This window comes from Engystomops pustulosus, chromosome 3 (assembly GCF_040894005.1).
Source record: "Engystomops pustulosus chromosome 3, aEngPut4.maternal, whole genome shotgun sequence".
NCBI classification, from domain to species: Eukaryota; Metazoa; Chordata; class Amphibia; order Anura; family Leptodactylidae; genus Engystomops; species Engystomops pustulosus.
The window spans coordinates 172,547,335-172,568,651 of NC_092413.1; the positions used below are offsets into that span (position 1 = coordinate 172,547,335).

Below are 21,317 nucleotides of genomic sequence, written 5' to 3' on the forward strand. Positions count from 1 at the left end.
TTTCTATACATACATGCAGGCGGTCCCCTACTTAAGAACACCTGACTTACAGACAACCCCTTGTTACAAATGGACTTCTGGATGTTGGTAATTTACTGAACTTTAGCCCCAAAATACAATAATCAGCTGTAACTGTTATCAAAGATGTCTGCAATTAAGATTTATTGAAAATCCTGGTTCTTATAAAAACCCAACACGTTTAAAATCTAATTGTCACAGAGACTAAATTTTTTTTAGCTGGGGTTAAATTAATAAGATACACAGTTCCAACTTACATACAAATTCAACTTAAGAACAAACCTACAGAACCTATCTTGTACGTAACTCAGGAACTGCCTGTATAATGTCTCCTTTCTTAGCTTAACAATGTACTGTGTATCAGTACAGGAAAGGAGGCACTGATGAAACTTTACTAAATGTGGTCACACATATTAGAATACTGCTTGAATCTAGTCCTTTTGGAGGTGGTGGCCATCCAAATATTATGTATGATGTTCTCCTAGCTCTCCCTGTACAGTATAGTATATATTGTGAGTTTCAAGCAAGTTTTATTTGTTCTCAGAAAGATAAGCTGCATAACCCTCACCCCATCCAAAGCACATGGGTGCTTAGACAATCCAAGTGTGCATGTGTATGGGGGCATTGAGTGAGATAGTCTACTGCTATCTAATGTGTATGGTTGGCCAATTGTTCTCCCTCCGTTAGTGCTTCTATCTTACTTGAGATCTAACATCCCATAAATCCTGTGGAGTCTATTTAACAAGACTCGAAAACTGGATATAAACAATCTATATCATTTTATCTGAGCAGTCATGAGACATTTACAGAAATTAAGAGCAGTTATTTTACTGTACATGGTCATACAGTCATATAACACTGTATACACAATAACTTTTACACAGATTAATTTGTGATTTTACAGATAAACCTACTGGAAACTCTGAGCCAAAGTCTGGTTTAAAGTCATTTTTCTCAATGTCGTCAAAGAGGTGGGCTGTTCCTGAGTCAATCTCCATTTGGTCTCCCAAGCCTTGTTCCTAGGGATAACATCAGTGTATATGATTAACTTACCATATCTATAAAAGCATGATACAAAATGACAAGAAAATTGAAAATCTGGACTGTTATAAGTGAACAGAAGTTCTTAGTTCTATTCTGTCACTTACCTCTAGCTTGACACTGAGTTCTTTAGGGTAATGATCATCTAAAGCTTCTAAACTCGGTGAAAGAGATCGGTTACTGGACGACAAATCTCCACGTGATATCAGAGTGCACATGTAGGCATCGTGAGAAAATATATCATGGCGAATGAACTCGCAGAAAAGGAAAACCAAATTAAGAAATTCTGTTTTTTCATGTTCATTGTACGGGTCACCTACAAAATAAGTTTGATGTAAATCATCATGAATTAAAGTCAAGAAAGTTCAAGATACATAGAAAAGTCATTACTTGTGCTTGGTTGGTTTTATCACTCAAAAACCCTCACACGTTAATCTTTAACTACATGCCAAGCACATCGCTATACCGTATACTGAAAAGCTCCCAGGTTTGGTCATTTGAAAGGGAATGGTCTTCAAAAATGTAATTTGACCAATTGATGTCACTGAAGCGGAAGCGTTGCTCACTATAGTATCACTGCTGCTTAAAATGGTCAATTGTTGGACACCCACCTCCAAAAAAGAATATCAATGACCTATCAATATCAATAAGTTATAATAAACTGTGAATATTTTATTTCCAGAAAATCGAATGCATAATTGGAAAAAGCGTACAATTTATACAGCCACTGGTGATGAATATATAGAAGAATATATGTAGGGCAGTGCATTACACATGTAACCACTATTCCTCACCTCCCCGAGCCTTATCCTGAATACATGCTGGATAGTTAAGATAATTAACTCCAGCGAGGTGCAAGTCATTTTACACATTGAGTAAACTCAATGGCATCAAGAATCTTCATAGAATTCCCTCCGGAACTACAAAAATAGCACATGGGCAACAAATTCATGTGTCAGTTATAGAATTATGGGCCACCACAGCCAGATACCAAATACATTTCTGGGATTGGGGCACCGGGGCAAATATGTACCGAGTACTCAGTCTATTCCAGGGACTTCGGATGAGGAGATAAGCAGAACTCTCCAAGGTTCTTGGAGCTGATCCAAGTAGGAGGAATACTGCACTCCTCTAAGGGGGGAGGCGTTGTTTACACAACCGATAAAAGCAAATTGTCCTGGGGAATAATTACAACACAAGATCACATCAAAAAGCCAGGAAGAATCAGAAACTGCCAGCCATCCTTCCCCATTGGGACAGCAAAAGGTAATTCACTTTTATTGAATTGCTTTTATTATATTTTTGAATCCCCATGTCTGTGTCTCAGTTACGCTACCTGAGTTGACTTCTGGCCAGTTATAATCCTGTTAAGAACCAGGCTTATATCTAACGAGAGTTGGTGGCAGACTACTGTACTGATAAGTCTGTTTCAATGAGGCAACTGAAAGTCGTGTGCCATACTGTAGGTTGTGTGGACAACTCTCACTTCCTGTGCCTCCTGAAAGCTGTGGGGCAGATTTACTTACCCGGCCCATTCGCAATCCAGCGGCGCGTTCTCTGAACAGGATTCGGGTCCGGACGGGATTTATGAAGGTAGTTCCTCCGCCGTCCACCAGGTGGCGCTGCTGCGCTGAAAATCAACTGAACGCACCGGAATACACCGAGCTGGACCAGGTGAAGGTAAGCGCGTCCCAAGCGACACAATTTCGGTTTTTAAATGCTGCGTTTTTTCCGAATACGTCGGGTTTTCGTTCGGGCCCGCCCCCCGATTTCTGTCGCGTGCATGCCAGCGCCGATGCGCCACAATGCGATCGTGTGCGCCAAAATCCCGGGGCAATTCAGGTACAATCAGCGCAAATCAGAAATATTCGGGTAACACGTCGGGAAAACGCGAATCGGGCCCTTAGTAAATGACCCCCTGTGTGTTCAGGGAACGGTGGCTGTGAAAAACAATAACCAAGTGACACTAGCCCTTAAAAAGAACATAAAATCTCCCATTATAGGTTTTTTGGACTAGTTGTAATAAAAATAAATGGATACTTTATATGTACGTTTATTTTTGAAATTATGCATTGTATTTCGTTTTTTAAAACTATTTATTCAATATAATAATACATAGAGGCTGACTGGACTGAACTCACTGAGAAATGGAGCTTGTGAATCCAAAAATCGCAGTAGGATATTTTGGAAGATGGGCAAACTGGATCCAGCAAGAGAAGTAGAAGATATAGATTCCTTTTCATCCAAGACCTCAGACTCACTGCATCGCTGTAGAAATTCACAAAAAAGCCATTTAAAGAAGAGCAACCCAATGTTTAGGAGACAAGTGATACGTTGAAAGCCACTCTAGAAATTCATATAGTACAATTATCCAAGGACTTCCCTTCCTAACATCTTGCAGAAAAGGACTTATTGTGGGGTATTTACCAAGGCTTGTATGCCAGTTTTTCTCTCACTATACCACCTCTATTCCATGTAAATGGAGAGTGGGTGGGGAGTATTGGGGAGCATAGAGGTTCCTGGTGCAGGTTTAAAGGAAATCAACCACTTAAAAAAACAACAAAAGGCTAACAGTAGTCACCTCTGCACTTAGCATGGGAGAGCTACAGGGGCGTGCATAATTAGCAGCCCAGAGAGCTGGACATCTTTTCCCCGTTCTTCGGGCTGCTAATTATAAGTTTCTTTTCTAGGTAATCCTGGCAGGTCAAGCCTGGCGAAGACAAGACCTGAGCCTCTTAGTACATCCAGCGCGAATGGGTGTAGATGCACCAGATCTTGAAAAATTCCTTTCATGGAGTTCTAGTTAACAATGTCTTACTAGTTTTGGCACTGCAGCTGTACCAGGAATTGTGCATACAGCATAACAATGGGTAACCACACTAGAGACTTGGAGAATAAAATAGGGAGGCATTAACTATGACTTGTCCGTCAGCTTTGTTGGAATTCCAACTCTCTCATGCCACTTTGGGTGTAGTGGGGTGGGTAGGAGGTGTACAAAGGCGTGAATGGCACATGGAATTTTTTTTGATCTAACATTTTTATTAAAACATTTTTTCATCTTTTGAGACATAGTAGGCACAAGACAGAAAACACATTCCATGTACATAAAATAGACATAATTTGCCTCCCCTCCACTCCCCCCAATTGTGCAGGTAGAGCGAAATAGCAGGATATACATGCATATGTACAGTTTGGTTCTGAATTTTGACATAAGAATGACAGTGCTTGCGAGCATACATTCATATATAGTAATTTGGTTTTTTTCCCAGAACACAAGGGTGACCATTTACTGCCCTAAAGCCGACAGACGATAGCTAAGACTTAAACGCAAATCTAGAAATACCATACCTGCTAGGTCTGGCGTATCCAGCCATCTGCCCCACCATTTTTCAAACTTTTTGGGGCATTTTCGTTTTAAATACACACCCCATTCAGGTCTAATGATGTTATTAACCTTTTGTACAAATTCCCTTTTGGTTGGAGGCAAACTCTGCATCCACCTGCCCGCTATAGCCTTATGGGCCAGATATAATAGTTTTAATATGCATTGTGTAGTCACCTTGTCCACCTCCTCCAATTCAATAATGCCTAGTAGGCATCTGGCTCAAGATCAACAGATAGGACTGTTCTAATTACCTGCAGTACCTCCCTCCAGAATCTGCCCAACCTCCCACATTCCCACATCGTGTAAAACAGATTGGCCTCTGGGATGGAACAGCAGTTGGAATCTGAACGAACTCCTATTCTATTAAGCAAACTTAATTGAAGCAATTAATTAAGCAATTTATATACTCTATGTAAAAAGCCTCCGATGGGGATAACAAGGGGACATTCTCCAAAATGTCTTCCCACTGCTCCTCCCAGCCCACAGTATTTACTATAAAGTTTTAATAAGTTATAAAGAAGCTAAAGGAACCTGCCATTCTCTTTATTATAACACAAGCGCTGACAGATTCTCTTTAGACTCATACACACACACCAAACAGAGGATCTCATTTGCTATTCTTTAATAAAAGCTTATGTATTTTAAATATAAAATATAGGCAAAGTTATTTTCTAAGAATTAACTCGTCTGCCCAAAATACTCTACGTGACATTGGATTATAAATATAGACTTCAAGGCTCACACACTAGAATTAAATTATGTTTATTTTAGAACTAAGGTCTCTAAGTCACCCCAAGAAGACCTCTCTATGGCTTCCTGTATTACAAACAATGATTTCAACACAATTGTTAGGAATAAAGTGACATATGGGATTCTTTGCTCAGCAAAGCAGTAAAAACAAACTCCTACTAGAAGTCCCATTACAACAATAATAGTACACTGGTATCTAATGGGTTTGAAACAGGAAATCTCCAACAATATTTTATGTTTGGTAAATACTATGCCCAGATTTTCCATAAATGAGGAAAACTGTACTGTGTGCACTAATGTGCTTCAGATTATTGAAGACATGTTTTAAGCGAGTGCACCAGTTTTTTTCTGGTGCACTCAGTTTAACAAGCATGCAGCACAATTACCATATTTTTGGACTATAAGGCGCAATAAAAAATCCTTTCATTTTGTCAGAAATCAATGCGCCTTATATATGAACCGTACTTACAAACAACACATACTTTATAACGTTTAAGAGCTCCGGGCCAGCAATATCCTGCACCAGCTCACACTGTACACCGGGCAGAATACCCCACACTGGCACGGCCGGCAGTACTACCAACTCCATAGTGCCGACCATGCACCAATCCTAACCGGCCGCCTGAGTAATCAATTTTACCCCTAAATCTGCCAGCCCTGCAACAGGGGAAAGAGAGGGAGCCACAGGGAACCCCACAGGACTAACACCCTGCCTAAGGGGGGAAAGGGAAGACAGAGGGAGACAGCTTAACCCCTGCAGCATCACCCTTGCAACATTAACCTGTAACAGCCCATAGCTCTGAGATCTGAGCTCTGTGCACTGGAGACACGTTTCCCTGGAACTGAAGCTGCCTTGAATTGTGCACAGGTCTGCCACCTGGTGGTCATATATCCTTATAATCAGGTGAGCCTTATAATTCGGTGCGCCTTATATATGAACCTAGACGTTTTAGCAGGCATCTATAATAAAATATATAGTATATGTGTATGGAGGAATATATATATATATATATATATATATATATATATATATATATATACTATAGTACCGTATGTACAATCTATTCAGCTGCTCCTACTTTATAATATTCTAACCATAACTTATGATGTGACTGAATTATTCTATGATTGGTTTGGATGTCTAGGGATATACAACTGCTGCATTACTACAAGTACATGGATAAACCACTCACCTCAGCCTCTATTTCCAGCTGCTTCTTTTCAAGAAGTTTAGCCACTACCATGGCTCTGTGTTTTCCAGTTCGCTTGCAGCTAACAGCCCACTCACAAAGTAAAGAGACCACTGCTTCATCACTGGGAGGCACCTATTCAAAGATAAAAATATAAAACATACACAATTAACATCAACATATATAAATACTAAAACAAGAAAACAAGGATGCAACATTTACTAGATCACAACCACTTCCAGGTATGGCTGCTGTAACTATGAACTAGATATTTCAATAGACACCACCTACTAAAGATATGAGATGGCTCCAGGGTCAAGGTCCTTCTAGAACTTAATAGTATTTGGAGCCATCAAAAGCTAAAAGCTATATACGTGGTAATGAAGATTCAAGAGTGGCTTCTAATCCATTAGTCGGGGATAACAGTGTTGACAAAGGAATTGGTTTCCATTATAAATATGTTTAACACTTCTGTGGATTATGTCTTATACTCTATTGAGAGTAAAAGAGAAGTTTTTTTTGAGTGGCCATTGGAGATAACCTAAAAACCTGATACAAAAAAAATGTAACTTTCTGCCCTTCCTTTGTGTTTTAATGCCCTGGATCTTAAATTTTAGCTCCCAATGCACTTGTCCTGTTGCCAATATCCACTTCACATGTACAATTTTAATGCTACAAATCTTCTGCTGAAATGAAAAGCATTAATATGCATCGAAGTGGGAATAAAGGACAAAAGTAGGACAAACTAAATATTTTCAGTCATTGACTTGATTGATGCAACCACTTTAACATTAGTAAATAACATATTAAGTAACAATGTTATTTTTTATATGGTTAGAATCTTATTATTTCATTAAATGACAATGCAGAAGGGTGGGGGAAATCCCCTGTGTGAGACATTTCTGTATTTTGTAATACACAAAATTCAGTCATTGCAGTGACTCATACGTAACCGGCATAAGTAGGTCATGTAGAAGAGAAAGTGAGGACCAGTGTACCAATGTACAATGGCTAGAGATTCCTTGTAGATCAAAATCTTGTAATGTGACAGCAAGACAGCAAGCTCCAGCCCCTCTGTATGCAGCCTACAAAATGTGTTTCCTTGTGATATCAAACAGTAGAACAGCTACAGGTATAAAGACATTTATTCAAGCTAAAACATTCTACTAGATAAGAAGTCTTCAAGGGGGATGTATCTTTCAGAAGTCTTTTTCCAAAATCAGTGTGTCTCTGGACCACCGCGGGAGATGGTACTAGCCAACACCTGGGGCCGGAGTCTAAGTGACTTCTGGCCTTCACTAGAGCCCGCTGCAAGGCGGGATGGTCTTGCTGCGGTGGGGTACCACCAGGTCGTTCCACTGGTGCGACTAGCCCACGGTGGTAGCTAAGGTAGAGATGCAGGAGACAGTAGGACTCATGTCAGGAATCTGGAGCTGGCACCCAGAGCAGGAACACAGGACGGGTGGAGACACAGGACCGGTGGAGAATAAGGGACCGGTGGAGAATAAGGGACACGGAGGAACACTGGTAACGCTGGATTCACAAGAACACAGAGGAACACTGGTAATGCTGGAGACACAGGAACACGGAGGAACACTAGTAACGCTGGAGACACATGAACACAGAGGAACACTGGTAACACTGTAGACACAGGAACACGGAGGAACCCTGGGGCTTCTCTTCACAGGAATGGTTTGAAGATCCGGCAAGGGTCACAGGAAGAAGCAGTAACTTATGGCAGGCCAGCACCAATTATCAGCGCGCTGGCCCTTTAAATCTTTGTGAGTCGGTGTGCGCACGCCCTAGGAGAGGAGGACGCGCGCACCGAGCCGCGGTAGCATGTGAAACAAACCCGACCAACAGTATTAGACACTTTTGTGACTAGTACGAGAAAAGGGCATGGTCTTATGAAAGGGCATGGTCAAAATATTTTGCAAATACTCCAACATTTTGATGCATAAACCCAGCCAACTAAAAAGAGACAATAGCCTAGACTAGATTTATTATCTTTGGACACTTTGATAAATCAGTTGTAGTAGAAAACTAAGGAATAAAATTATCAAAATTGTTGCAGGATAAGTTGGTGCAGAGTTTGGCCAGACAATCTGTGCCAGATTTATCAAAGTATCTGATGCTGGACAAAAAGGCTGGTGTAGTATAAGACCATCTAGTTGTACTTTGTACCTTCTATTAGTAGGCTTTGTTCACGACCAACGCTTTGTGCTTTTCTCGTGGATAAATCTGTCCAACACTGCACTGTTTCTTATCCTTTCTAGTGCTAAATTTAGAAAAGTATCTCGTACGATGTAACCAACTTTGCTTACATATCTGTCAAATGGGATCATCATTTTTCTGGCTTATGGTATGCCTAGAAAGTGTCACACATACACTGATAAATCTTCCCCTTTCTGTCCAACTTGGAAGTGTCTAACTTTTAGAAACTTTTAAGAAATGTGCACCCAATGTGTGATGACAGCCCACGGTAGCCCCAATTACACATTTTGTATTGGTGCCGAGGAACTTTACATTACAAAACTGGTAATCTAACTATAGTTTATGTTAACCTGTTTTAGGAATTTAGACACACATCACCAAGCTGCATGGTAAAAGGATCACAATGATGTCCCTCTATGTGAGATTCAGCAGTACACAGAATGGAAATGATAATAAGGAAATAATATCCTAGGGAAGAAGACATCATAAACCACCCTCAGTAGCTGAAATCCAGCAGTTGACATGGGATTATGTACCTAAGCTAGTATCCCAGTATGACTCTTCTCCACCATTATGATTCTATATAGGCCATTTAAAGGAAATGCATCATGAAGAAAACATACCTTGAGAATGCTGTAGCTACACTGATGCAGGATCATCCTTGAGCTGAGTGGTTTTGCTGAAAATTATAACTTTCAGGACCTTGGGCAAGCTGGGTCAGGCTGGCTGACCAGATCAACACATTGAGCTTGTAATTACAAATGGAGGTAAGTCAAGCATGACTAATCAACCCGAGCTGGATCACTCATACACAGTAGCTGGAGGATGGTACAGCAATTGCTTGTTGTCCCCAACCTAGGGATAATATCACCCTCTCCTGCAGAGAAAAACTCACATTCTAGGAGAAGCACTTAACCAGCCAGAGAAGGGACAGAGCTTCATTATCATAATATTATATCTGTTTTATCAGCAAAACCACTCAGCACAGGGGTTAACCAAGATATGATCCTACATCAGTGTAGCTACAACATTCTCAAGGTATGTTTGCTTCATAATGCATCAAATCAAACGGTAGGTTTCTTTTAAACAGAAATCACAGATTTTTTTTCTCTGTGAATTTCCCTGGATAATAGGTTGTGGGCCTATATCCTTATGATAGGTTTCCTTTAAATAATAGACATATAATCATGTATGAAGAATCTTTCACAGGAAGATTGAATGGGGCTGCATTAACCTTCAACTTGGTTGAGTATTTATGACGATCTTCTACTGATTGGGTTCCCGGAATTACACTGTTGTTTATTTTTTCTGAAAACAGAACAAGTATGGCACATCTGCTGAGATGAACTGGTGGGAATTGTTTCCCTAGCAGACAGATGCAATGATGGGCCATAATGCTCAGGAAGGGGTAGTCCTTCGCTGGAAAACAAGAGAAATGTGGAGTTTGCCTTGTAGTTAGAATGAATCTATATTTCACACAGATGAACTGTACATGAAGTTAAGAATTACAAAGCATTAACTTTAATTATCCGGGGGATTAGGGTTGACCTCTAAATCTGGCTACCAGCACTGACATCACAAATATTCCATATAAACATACAACCTGCGTTACATTATGTTCTTTAGCATCCATAAATTATAGCTCAAATTACTATAAACTTGTTTAGACTGGATGTACACAGTAGGGCAGTGATGGCTAACCTATGGCACTGGTGCCATTGGTGGCACTCAGAGCCCTTTCTGTGGGCACTCAGGCCATCACCAGAGATGACTCCAGGTATCTTCCTGCAGTCCCAGACAGTTCAGGACTTGCTGTGCACAGAGCTATTTTAAAGTGACAGCTCTACCTGGGACTAATTCTGCTTTATTGGTGTCCTCAGGTGCCGGTATCAATGAAAGCTGTGACAGAGAAGGGAGTATAAATCACAAATTAAATTTCTGTGTTGGCACTTTGCGATAAATAAGCGGCCCTTTGTTGTAGTTTGGGCACTCGGTATCTAAAAGGTTTGCCATCACTGCAGTAGGGGATATGTATTGAGCGGAATTTAATTTCTTACAGTTTCATCTTGTAGGCTGTTAGAACAGCGATGTAGCAGAGCTGACAGTGTAAAAGTCTGTCAGCCACTGTCTGTCATGTGTAATAGGTATCTCATCATCACCACTCTGTCTAATCTTTCTTTCTATGGGTCAGTGTGTAAGTACAATGTCAGAAGCCAGATGAAAGTGTATATACACCTGTACCCTGATCTTTTGACGGAGCCACGGATCTCCTGGATTATCTGCCCCGCTGCCCGGGAGATTCCTTCACTCTCTCATCACAATCTGTGTCCCCTGCAGGACCTAGCCACAGGCTGAAGGACCTGTGATGATGTCATGATCACATGACCTGCCGGAAAGCAGTGCACAGAGCTGCATCAGTGAGGTGAGGGGGGCTGTGTGAGGACATTACTTACTGGGGGACTGTGTGGGGGCACATTACTTACTGGGGGACTGTGTGGGGGCACATTACTTACTTGGGGGCTATGGGGGCACATTACTTACTGGGGGCTATGGGGGCACATTACTTACTGGGGGGCTGTGTTTGGGCACATTACTTACTGGGGGGCTGTGTGGGGCACATTACTTACTGGGGGACTGTGTGGGCACATTACTTACTGGGGGACTGTGTGGGCACATTACTTACTGGGGGGCTGTGTGAGGACATTACTTACTGGGGGGCTGTGTGGGCACATTACTTACTGGGGGGCTGTGTGAGGACATTGCTTACTGGGGGACTGTGTGAGGCACATTACTTACTGGGGGGCTGTGTGAGGCACATTACTTACTGGGGGACTGTGTGGGCACATTACTTACTGGGGGGCTGTGTGAGGACATTACTTACTGGGGGACTGTGTGGGGGCACATTACCTACTGGGGGGCTATGGGGCACATTACTTACTGGGGGGCTATGGGGGCACATTACTTACTGGGGGGCTGTGTGGGCACATTACTTACTTGGGGGCTGTGTTTGGGCACATTACTTACTGGGGGGCTGTGTGGGCACATTAGTTACTGGGGGGCTGTGTAGGCACATTACTTACTGGGGGCTGTGGGGGCACATTACTTACTGGGGGCTGTGTGGGCACATTACTTACTGGGGGGGGCAGTGTGGGCACATTACTTACTGGGGGCTGTGGGGGCACATTACTTACTGGGGGCTGTGGGGGCACATTACTTACTGGGGGCTGTGTGGGGGCACATTACTTACTGGGGGGCTGTGTGGGGGCACATTACTTACTGGGGGGCTGTGGGGGCACATTAATAACTGGGGGGCTGTGTGAGGCACATTACTTACTGGGGGGCTGTGTGGGGGACATTACTTACTGGGGGACTGTGTGGGCACATTATTTACTGGGGGGATGTGGGGGCACATTACTTACTGGGGGGCTGTGTGGGGGCACATTACTTACTGGGGGGCTATGGGGGCACATTACTTACTGGGGGGCTGTGTGGGCACATTACTTACTGGGGGGCTGTGTTTGGGCACATTACTTACTGGGGGGCTAAGGGGCACATTACTTACTGGGGGACTGTGTGGGCACATTACTTACTGGGGGCTGTGGGGGCACATTACTTAGTGGGGGCTGTGTGGGCACATTACTTACTGGGGGGCAGTGTGGGCACATTACTTACTGGGGGGTGCGTGGGCACATTACTTACTGGGGGCTGTGGGGGCACATTACTTTCTGGGGGCTGTGTGGGGGCACATTACTAACTGGGGGGCTGTGTGGGGGCACATTACTTACTGGGGGGCTGTGGGGGCACATTAATAACTGGGGGGCTGTGTGAGGCACATTACTTACTGGGGGGCTGTGTGAGGCACATTACTTACTGGGGGGCTGTGTGGGGGACATTACTTACTGGGGGACTGTGTGGGCACATTATTTACTGGGGGGATGTGGGGGCACATTACTTACTGGGGGGCTGTGTGGGGGCACATTACTTACAGGGGGGCTGTGGGGGCACATTACTTACTGGGGGGCTGTGTGAGGCACATTACTTACTGGGGGGCTGTGTGGGCACATTACTTACTGGGGGGATGTGGGGGCACATTACTTACTGGGGGCTGTGTGGGAACATTACTTACTAGGGGGCTGTGCGGGCACATTACTAACTGGAAGCTGTGTGGGGGACATTACCTACTGGGGGGGCTGTGTTGGGGATATTACTTACTGGGGGACTGTGTGGACACATTACTTACTGGGGGACTGTGTGGACATATTACTTACTGGGGGGTTGTGTGGGCACATTACTTACTGGCAGGGCCGGCTCCAGGTTTTAGTGGGCGACAGGGCCCTAGTGGGTCCCTTTATGCGCCGCCCTCCAGTGGTCACACTGCCCCCCCCCCCATCCCCGTGTACACATTCCTCCCCTCTTCCTGTATACACACTGCCCCCCTCCCCCTGTATACACACTGCCCCCCTCCTCCTGTATACACACTGCCCCTCTCCTCCTGTATACACACTGCCCCCCTCCCCCTGTATACACACTGCCCCCCTCCTCCTGTATACACACTGCCCCTCTCCTCCTGTATACACACTGCCCCTCTCCTCCTGTATACACACTGCTCCCCCTCCTCCTGTATACACACTGCCCCCCTCCTCCTGTATACACACTGCCCCCCTCCTCCTGTATACAGACTACCCCCCCTCCTCCTATATACACACTGCCCCCTCCCCCTGTATACACACTGCCCCTGTATACACACTACCCCCCTCCTGTATACACACTGCCGCCCCTCCTGTATACACACTGACCCCCTGTATACACACTGCCCCCCCTCCTGTATACACACTGCCCCCCTCCTCCAGTATACACACTGCCCCTCTTCTGTATACACACTGCCCCCCCTGTATACACACTGCCCCCCTCCTGTATACACAATGCCCCCCTCCCCCTGTATACACACTGACCCCCTGTATACACACTGCCCCCCCTCCTGTATACACACTGACCCCCTGTATACACACTGCCCCCCTCCTCCTGTATACACACTGCCCCCCTCCTCCTGTATACAGACTACCGCCCTCCTCCTATATACACACTGCCCCCTCCCCCTGTATACACACTGCCCCTGTATACACACTACCCCCCTCCTGTATACACACTGCCGCCCCTCCTGTATACACACTGACCCCCTGTATACACACTGCCCCCCCTCCTGTATACACACTGACCCCCCTCCTGTATACACACTGCCCCCCTCCTCCAGTATACACACTGCCCCTCTTCTGTATACACACTGCCCCCCCTGTATACACACTGCCCCCCTCCTGTATACACACTGCCCCCCTCCCCCTGTATACACACTGCCGCCCCTCCTGTATACACACTGCCCCCCCTCCTGTATACACACTGACCCCCCTCCTGTATACACACTGCCCCCCTCCTCCAGTATACACACTGCCCCTCTTCTGTATACACACTGCCCCCCCTGTATACACACTGCCCCCCTCCTGTATACACACTGCCCCCCTCCTCCTGTATACACACTGCCCCCCGTCCTGCATACACACTGACCCCCTGTATACACACTTCCCCCCTCCTCCTGTATACACTGCCCCCTGGATACACACTGCCCCCCTCCTCCTGTATACACACAGTCCCCCTCCCCCTGTATAGACACTGCCCCCCCTCTTCCTGTATACACATTGCCCCCCTCCTCCTGTACGCACATGGCCCCCCTCCTGTATACACACTGCCCCCCTCCCCCTGTATACACACTGCCCCCTCCCCTGTATACACACTGCTCCCCACCCCTGTATACACACTGCCCCCCTCCTGTATACACACTGTCCCCCCTCCTGTATACACACTGCCCCCCTCCTGTATACACATAGTCCCCCTCCCCCTGTATACACACTGCCGCCCCTCCTGTATACACACTGACCCCCTGTATACACACTGCCCCCCCTCCTGTATACACACTGACCCCCCTCCTGTATACACACTGCCCCCCTCCTCCAGTATACACACTGCCCCTCTTCTGTATACACACTGCCCCCCCTGTATACACACTGCCCCCCTCCTGTATACACACTGCCCCCCTCCCCCTGTATACACACTGCCGCCCCTCCTGTATACACACTGCCCCCCCTCCTGTATACACACTGACCCCCCTCCTGTATACACACTGCCCCCCTCCTCCAGTATACACACTGCCCCTCTTCTGTATACACACTGCCCCCCCTGTATACACACTGCCCCCCTCCTGTATACACACTGCCCCCCTCCTCCTGTATACACACTGCCCCCCGTCCTGCATACACACTGACCCCCTGTATACACACTTCCCCCCTCCTCCTGTATACACTGCCCCCTGGATACACACTGCCCCCCTCCTCCTGTATACACACAGTCCCCCTCCCCCTGTATAGACACTGCCCCCCCTCTTCCTGTATACACATTGCCCCCCTCCTCCTGTACGCACATGGCCCCCCTCCTGTATACACACTGCCCCCCTCCCCCTGTATACACACTGCCCCCTCCCCTGTATACACACTGCTCCCCACCCCTGTATACACACTGCCCCCCTCCTGTATACACACTGTCCCCCCTCCTGTATACACACTGCCCCCCTCCTGTATACACATAGTCCCCCTCCCCCTGTATACACACTGCCGCCCCTCCTGTATACACACTGACCCCCTGTATACACACTGCCCACCCTCCTGTATACACACTGACCCCCCTCCTGTATACACACTGCCCCCCTCCTCCAGTATACACACTGCCCCTCTTCTGTATACACACTGCCCCCCCTGTATACACACTGCCCCCCTCCTGTATACACACTGCCCCCCTCCCCCTGTATACACACTGCCGCCCCTCCTGTATACACACTGCCCCCCCTCCTGTATACACACTGACCCCCCTCCTGTATACACACTGCCCCCCTCCTCCAGTATACACACTGCCCCTCTTCTGTATACACACTGCCCCCCCTGTATACACACTGCCCCCCTCCTGTATACACACTGCCCCCCTCCTCCTGTATACACACTGCCCCCCGTCCTGCATACACACTGACCCCCTGTATACACACTTCCCCCCTCCTCCTGTATACACTGCCCCCTGGATACACACTGCCCCCCTCCTCCTGTATACACACAGCCCCCCTCCCCCTGTATAGACACTGCCCCCCCTCTTCCTGTATACACATTGCCCCCCTCCTCCTGTACGCACATGGCCCCCCTCCTGTATACACACTGCCCCCCTCCCCCTGTATACACACTGCCCCCTCCCCTGTATACACACTGCTCCCCACCCCTGTATACACACTGCCCCCCTCCTGTATACACACTGTCCCCCCTCCTGTATACACACTGCCGCCCTCCTGTATACACATAGTCCCCCTCCCCCTGTATACACACTGCCCCCCTCCTGTATACACATAGTCCCCCTCCCCCTGTATACACACTGCCCCCCTCCTGTATACACACTGACCCCCCCTCCTGTATACACACTGCCCCCCTCCTCCTGTATACACACTGCCCCCCCTCCTGTATACACACTGCCCCCTCCTCCTCCTGTATACACACTGCCCCCCCTCCTGTATACACACTGCCCCCCTCCTGTATACACACTGCCCCCCTCCTCCTGTATACACACTGCCCCCCCTCCTGTATACACACTGCCCCACCCTGTATACACACTGCCCCCCCCTGTATACACACTGCTCCCCCCTCCTGTATACACACTGACCCCCCACCTCCTGTATACACACTGTCCCCTCTTCCTCCTGTATACACACTGCCCACTATATACACACTGACCCCCCCCCCTCCTGTATACACACTGTCCCCTCCTCCTCCTGTATACACACTGCCCCCTGTATACACACTGCTCCCCCCTCCTGTATACACACTGCCCCCTCCTCCTCCTGTATACACACTGCCCCCCTCCTGTATACACACTGGCCCCCCCTCCTGTATACACACTGTCCCCTCCTCCTCCTGTATACACACTGCCCCCCTCCTCCTGTATACACACAGCCCCCCTCCCCCTTCCCTGTCATGTCTCTCCCTCCCTGATGCAGCTCTCTCTGTGTGGTCACTGCTTTTCCCTGCAGGTCATGTGACCATGACATCATCACAGGTCCTTAAGCCTTCAGCCTCTGGGGAAAGCAGTACGTTCAAATGTTCTCATTCTCTCATCACAGATCGTGATGAGAGAGGGAAGTACAGGCGGTCCCCTACTTAAGAACACTCGACTTACATACAACCCCTAGTTACAAACGGACCTCTGGATATTGGTAATTTATTGTACTTTAGTCCTAGGCTACAATGATCAGCTGTAGCAGTTATCACAGGTGTCTGTAATGAAGCTTTAGTGATAATATTGATTCTTGCGACAACCCAACATTTTTAAAATGCAATTGTCACAGAGACCAAAAAAGTTCTGGGTGGGATTACAATGATAAAGTATACAGTTCCGACTTACATACAAATTCAACTTAAGAACAAACTTACAGACCCTATCTTGTATGTAACCCGGGGACTGCCTGTAATCTCCCAGGCAGCGGGGCCCTGGCACTTGCCCGGATTAGCCGGGTGCTGGCGCCGGGCCTGCTTACTGGGGGGGCTGTGTGGGCACATTACTTACTGGGGGGGCTGTGTGGACACATTACTTACTGGGGATCTGTGTGAGGCACATTCCTGGAGGGCTGTATGGGCACATTACTCATTGTAGGGCACATTACTGGGGGTGATGTGTGGGGCACATTTCTTGGGATATGTTTACACATGGCACTAGGACAGGCCTCAGTTTGATGCAAAATAAACGTGTGAACACAGACTTGCAGTATTTGGGCAGAGTGTTAGGGGCAGCAGCAGGATAACACTTCCAGGGAACCAAGATGTAGGGACAATGAGGAACATAAGATGTATAATGGAGAAGATGGAGGACACGTCACCTGCAGGCACTGGATGTAACCTGTAGGGATTCTTCCGGTGCTTCTGTAGCTGTATATACCAGAAGTAACCTTGTTATTTGCACAACCTCATGTGAGGGCGATATGTACAGGAGGGGGCATTACTGAAAGTGCGATACATGTGCATTGGGGCCCGTGCCCCGAATCTTTTACCACCCTAGCAACGCCCCCTGACCCTGATAATCTAACCACACTGTTAGCTTACAGAGAGATCTACCAGCACAGCCAGACTTTATTCCCTACACCCTTCATCCAAACCTTCCTGGTCACACTTGCAAGAGCACTATAAATGTCAGGTTGTCACCTTGTACAGCCAAGTTAGCTGTTATGGTTTGTTTAACAAAACTTACAATCAGTATTAGGCTAGATTCACATCACGTTATTTCCCTCCATTGCAAGGGAGGATTCCCTAAGTATCCTTACAACAAAGGGCTTAACCATATCCCACTACATCCTCATAAAGTGTGATACATCCTCTGGTTCAACTACTGCCCCCTGAAAAACTGAGGAAGAGTGAACATCAGCATCAGCCAGTCATTGGCTGCTGCAGATATTCAGAGGGTCTCCCAAATGTCCTTATTTGGACAGTACAGTACTGGGGACTTCCAGATTGTGTGCTCACTGTTGGCTGTTGGCTATTATGGCCTCCTCTGAGCATATACTATGCTTTCCAGCAGAAAAAGAATGGACAAACGCAGCTCAGATAGAAGCAAAAGGACGCCTCTCTGTCAGTATAAGTCTATGGACACTTTAGCAAGTTTGTTGGGGACTTTTCTGGCATACACACTAATTGTGTGCAATAATCATAATGGGGCTCATTTATTAAGGGTCCGAAAGCAGCACTTTCATCGGGTTTCCCGAATATTTCCAATTTGCGCCGAATTGCCCCGGAATTTTGGCGCACGCGAACGGATTGTGGCGCATTGGCGCCGGCTTTCACATGACAGAAATCGGGGGCTGTGGCCGTCAGACAACGCCACGGATTTGGAAAAAACGCGGAATTTAAAAAAAGAATTGTGTCGCAAGATCAGCACTCACATACACCGGGAAGAAGAAGGTGAACTCCGGCGCATGATATCAATGAATGCCGGCAGACCCGAATCCTCATTAGACAACGTGCCGCGGGATCGCAACAGGACTGGGTAAGTAAATGAGCCCCGATGTGTACCCTGCCATACTAAAAGTCACAGAGGCACATTTACTAAAAAACAGTGCAAACTACATTATGTGAATTTTGCCTGTGTAGTGAGCAGAAAGTTCCAGATTCATAAAACTGTGGCTCCCATTCTGCATGAATCTGGCGCTTCCTGCACTGCTCTGATATCGTGCACCACTTTTCTGGTCCATGTTTAACCTTGGCTTTGCGACACTCTTCTGTTGGACTTTGCATGTTAAATGTTGCACCCAGGCCGACTGTGCACCAGAACGCCAATTTTAATGATGAAATTTGTGTCGCCGCAACACAAAAGGATTGGTCGCGACACATATGTGGTGCAGAAACTTCTTAGATACCTGTGCAAGCAGTTTGCACGTGCAAGAATGTGCAAAGTCCACCAGAAATCTGGCGCAAGGTCCTTAGTAAATGTGCCTCGCAGTGTACAAAATTTGCACACATTGGGGCACATTTACTTACCTAGTCCGAGGAGTTCACAGAGGTGCATTGTCCAAAGATAATGGACTAAGCCACGATTCACTAAGATTCTGCGCCCGATATCCTGCATGTGTCGCTTCCCTGCTCAGGTCCGACAGAGTTCACCTTCTTCTTCCTGGTGCATGTGCTTTGTCTTGCAACACAATTTTACACTTAAATCCTGCGCTCAGTCCGAATCAGTCGGATCGTCCAATGGCACGCCCCCTGATCTCTGTTGCATCAAAGCCAGTGCAGCTGCGCCACAATCCGATCGCGTGCAACACAATCCCACCACAAACCCCTGTTAAATACCTGTCTAAGCTGGGCAAATCCCGAAAACAGTGAACAAACAGACGAAAGTGCGAACTGCGACCCTTAGTAAATAAGCCCGGTAAAAGCCCTCCTGATTTAGGAGATGCAGAAGTAGAGAACAATCTGTGCACAATATTATTATCTATGTAGGTTTATAGTCTGCATGGGTAGATTACCTCCTGGCTGTCCTTATTTTGATTTGTGCAGAATATCTTATGGTACAAAGAATCCAAAGAATTACTAGAATCCAATCTGTCGAAGCAATGGCGATCTAAAACCTCCAGTGTGTGCAAAACTCTGCTAATAGTAACACCTGAAAAAGAAAGAAGAATAGGTTAAGGCTCTAAATAAATAACATATACAAATATTGCAATAAGTGATAAAGCATGACAGATCTTCTATACTCCTCAATGTAAGGCAGCACTGGAGGAAGGGCTCGGCTGATGTTGGCTGTATTCAGTAATTTATCCTTCACAGTGTTTGATCTTTCTACTAAATGGATTAATGGATGCAGTTATTTATTCTAGATTTGTACATGCACTGCCGAATTCACACTGATGTATCCCTGCACGACTACGGCCAGGTTGGCATATGTCCGGCGCACTGGAACAGAGGAGGGGTGACTCCTCCCCTCTCCATAGAAGTGTACAACCCGACATGAACTATCTTCTCCCTGTGTACAGTGGTACAGTTGTTGACGGTCTATGGAGGAGGTATGTATGGCTGCAAGCTTATATACAGTATTTTTCGGACTATAAGGCGCACCGGAGTATAAGGCGCACCATCAATTAATGCCTGCTAAAACGTCTAGGTTCATATATAAGGCGCACCGGATTATAAGGCGCACCTGATTATAAGTGAATGACCAGCAGGTGGCAGACCTGTGCACTGTTCAAGGAAGCTGTTGTCTGTAAGTACGGTACATATATAGGGCGCACTGCACTGTGAGGTGCACCTTTGATTTCTGAGAAAATTAAAGGATTTTTTGTGCGCCTTATAGTCCGAAAAATATGGTATTTAATTGATGCTTTTCTTATATGCTATTAAGGTCCACCATATTTTTTACCTAGCTGTTACATAAATTTTACCTGCAGATACAGTTTATTAGGTTGTGTGAATGGGGCCTTAGTTTGGTTGGAGAAAAAGTGATTTTCAAAACTACACAAAAATACATGATGTCAACCACGCATATGTGTAATTTCTGACAAATCAACTGACAGTTTACACTCACCGGCCACTTTATTAGGTACACCATGCTAGTAACGGGTTGGACCCCCTTTTGCCTTCAGAACTGCCTCAATTCTTCGTGGCATAGATACAACAAGGTGCTGGAGATTTTGGTCCATATTGACATGATGGCATCACACAGTTGCCGCAGATTTGTCGGCTGCACATCCATGATGCGAATCTCCCGTTCCACCACATCCCAAAGATGCTCTATTGGATTGAGATCTGGTGACTGTGGAGGCCATTTGAGTACAGTGAACTCATTGTCATGTTCAAGAAACCAGTCTGAGATGATTCCAGCTTTATGACATGGTGCATTATCCTGCTGAAAGTAGCCATCAGATGTTGGGTACATTGTACTCATAAAGGGATGGACATGATCAGCAACAATACTCAGGTAGGCTGTGGCGTTGCAACGATGCTCAATTGGTACCAAGGGGCCCAAAGAGTGCCAAGAAAATATTCCCCACTCCATGACACCACCACCACCAGCCTGAACCGTTGATACAAGGCAGGATGGATCCATGCTTTCATGTTGTTGACGCCAAATTCTGACCCTACCATCCGAATGTCGCAGCA

At 46.3% G+C, this 21,317-nt stretch overlaps 1 protein-coding gene across 5 annotated transcripts in view; it reads right to left on the bottom strand.

Moving 5' to 3' along the window:
* MED12L (mediator complex subunit 12L) overlaps nt 1-21,317 on the bottom strand; it is a 300,992-nt gene that overhangs the window by 240,264 nt on the left and 39,411 nt on the right. For all 5 annotated transcript variants that reach the window (XM_072142994.1, XM_072142992.1, XM_072142993.1 and 2 more), the window contains exons 11-15: nt 19,688-19,824; nt 6,388-6,519; nt 3,201-3,327; nt 1,167-1,375; nt 933-1,037 (exon numbers count right to left, since the gene is read on the bottom strand). In XM_072142994.1, the coding sequence (XP_071999095.1) occupies nt 933-1,037; nt 1,167-1,375; nt 3,201-3,327; nt 6,388-6,519; nt 19,688-19,824 (710 nt within the window). The remainder of the gene's footprint in view (nt 1-932; nt 1,038-1,166; nt 1,376-3,200; nt 3,328-6,387; nt 6,520-19,687; nt 19,825-21,317) is intronic.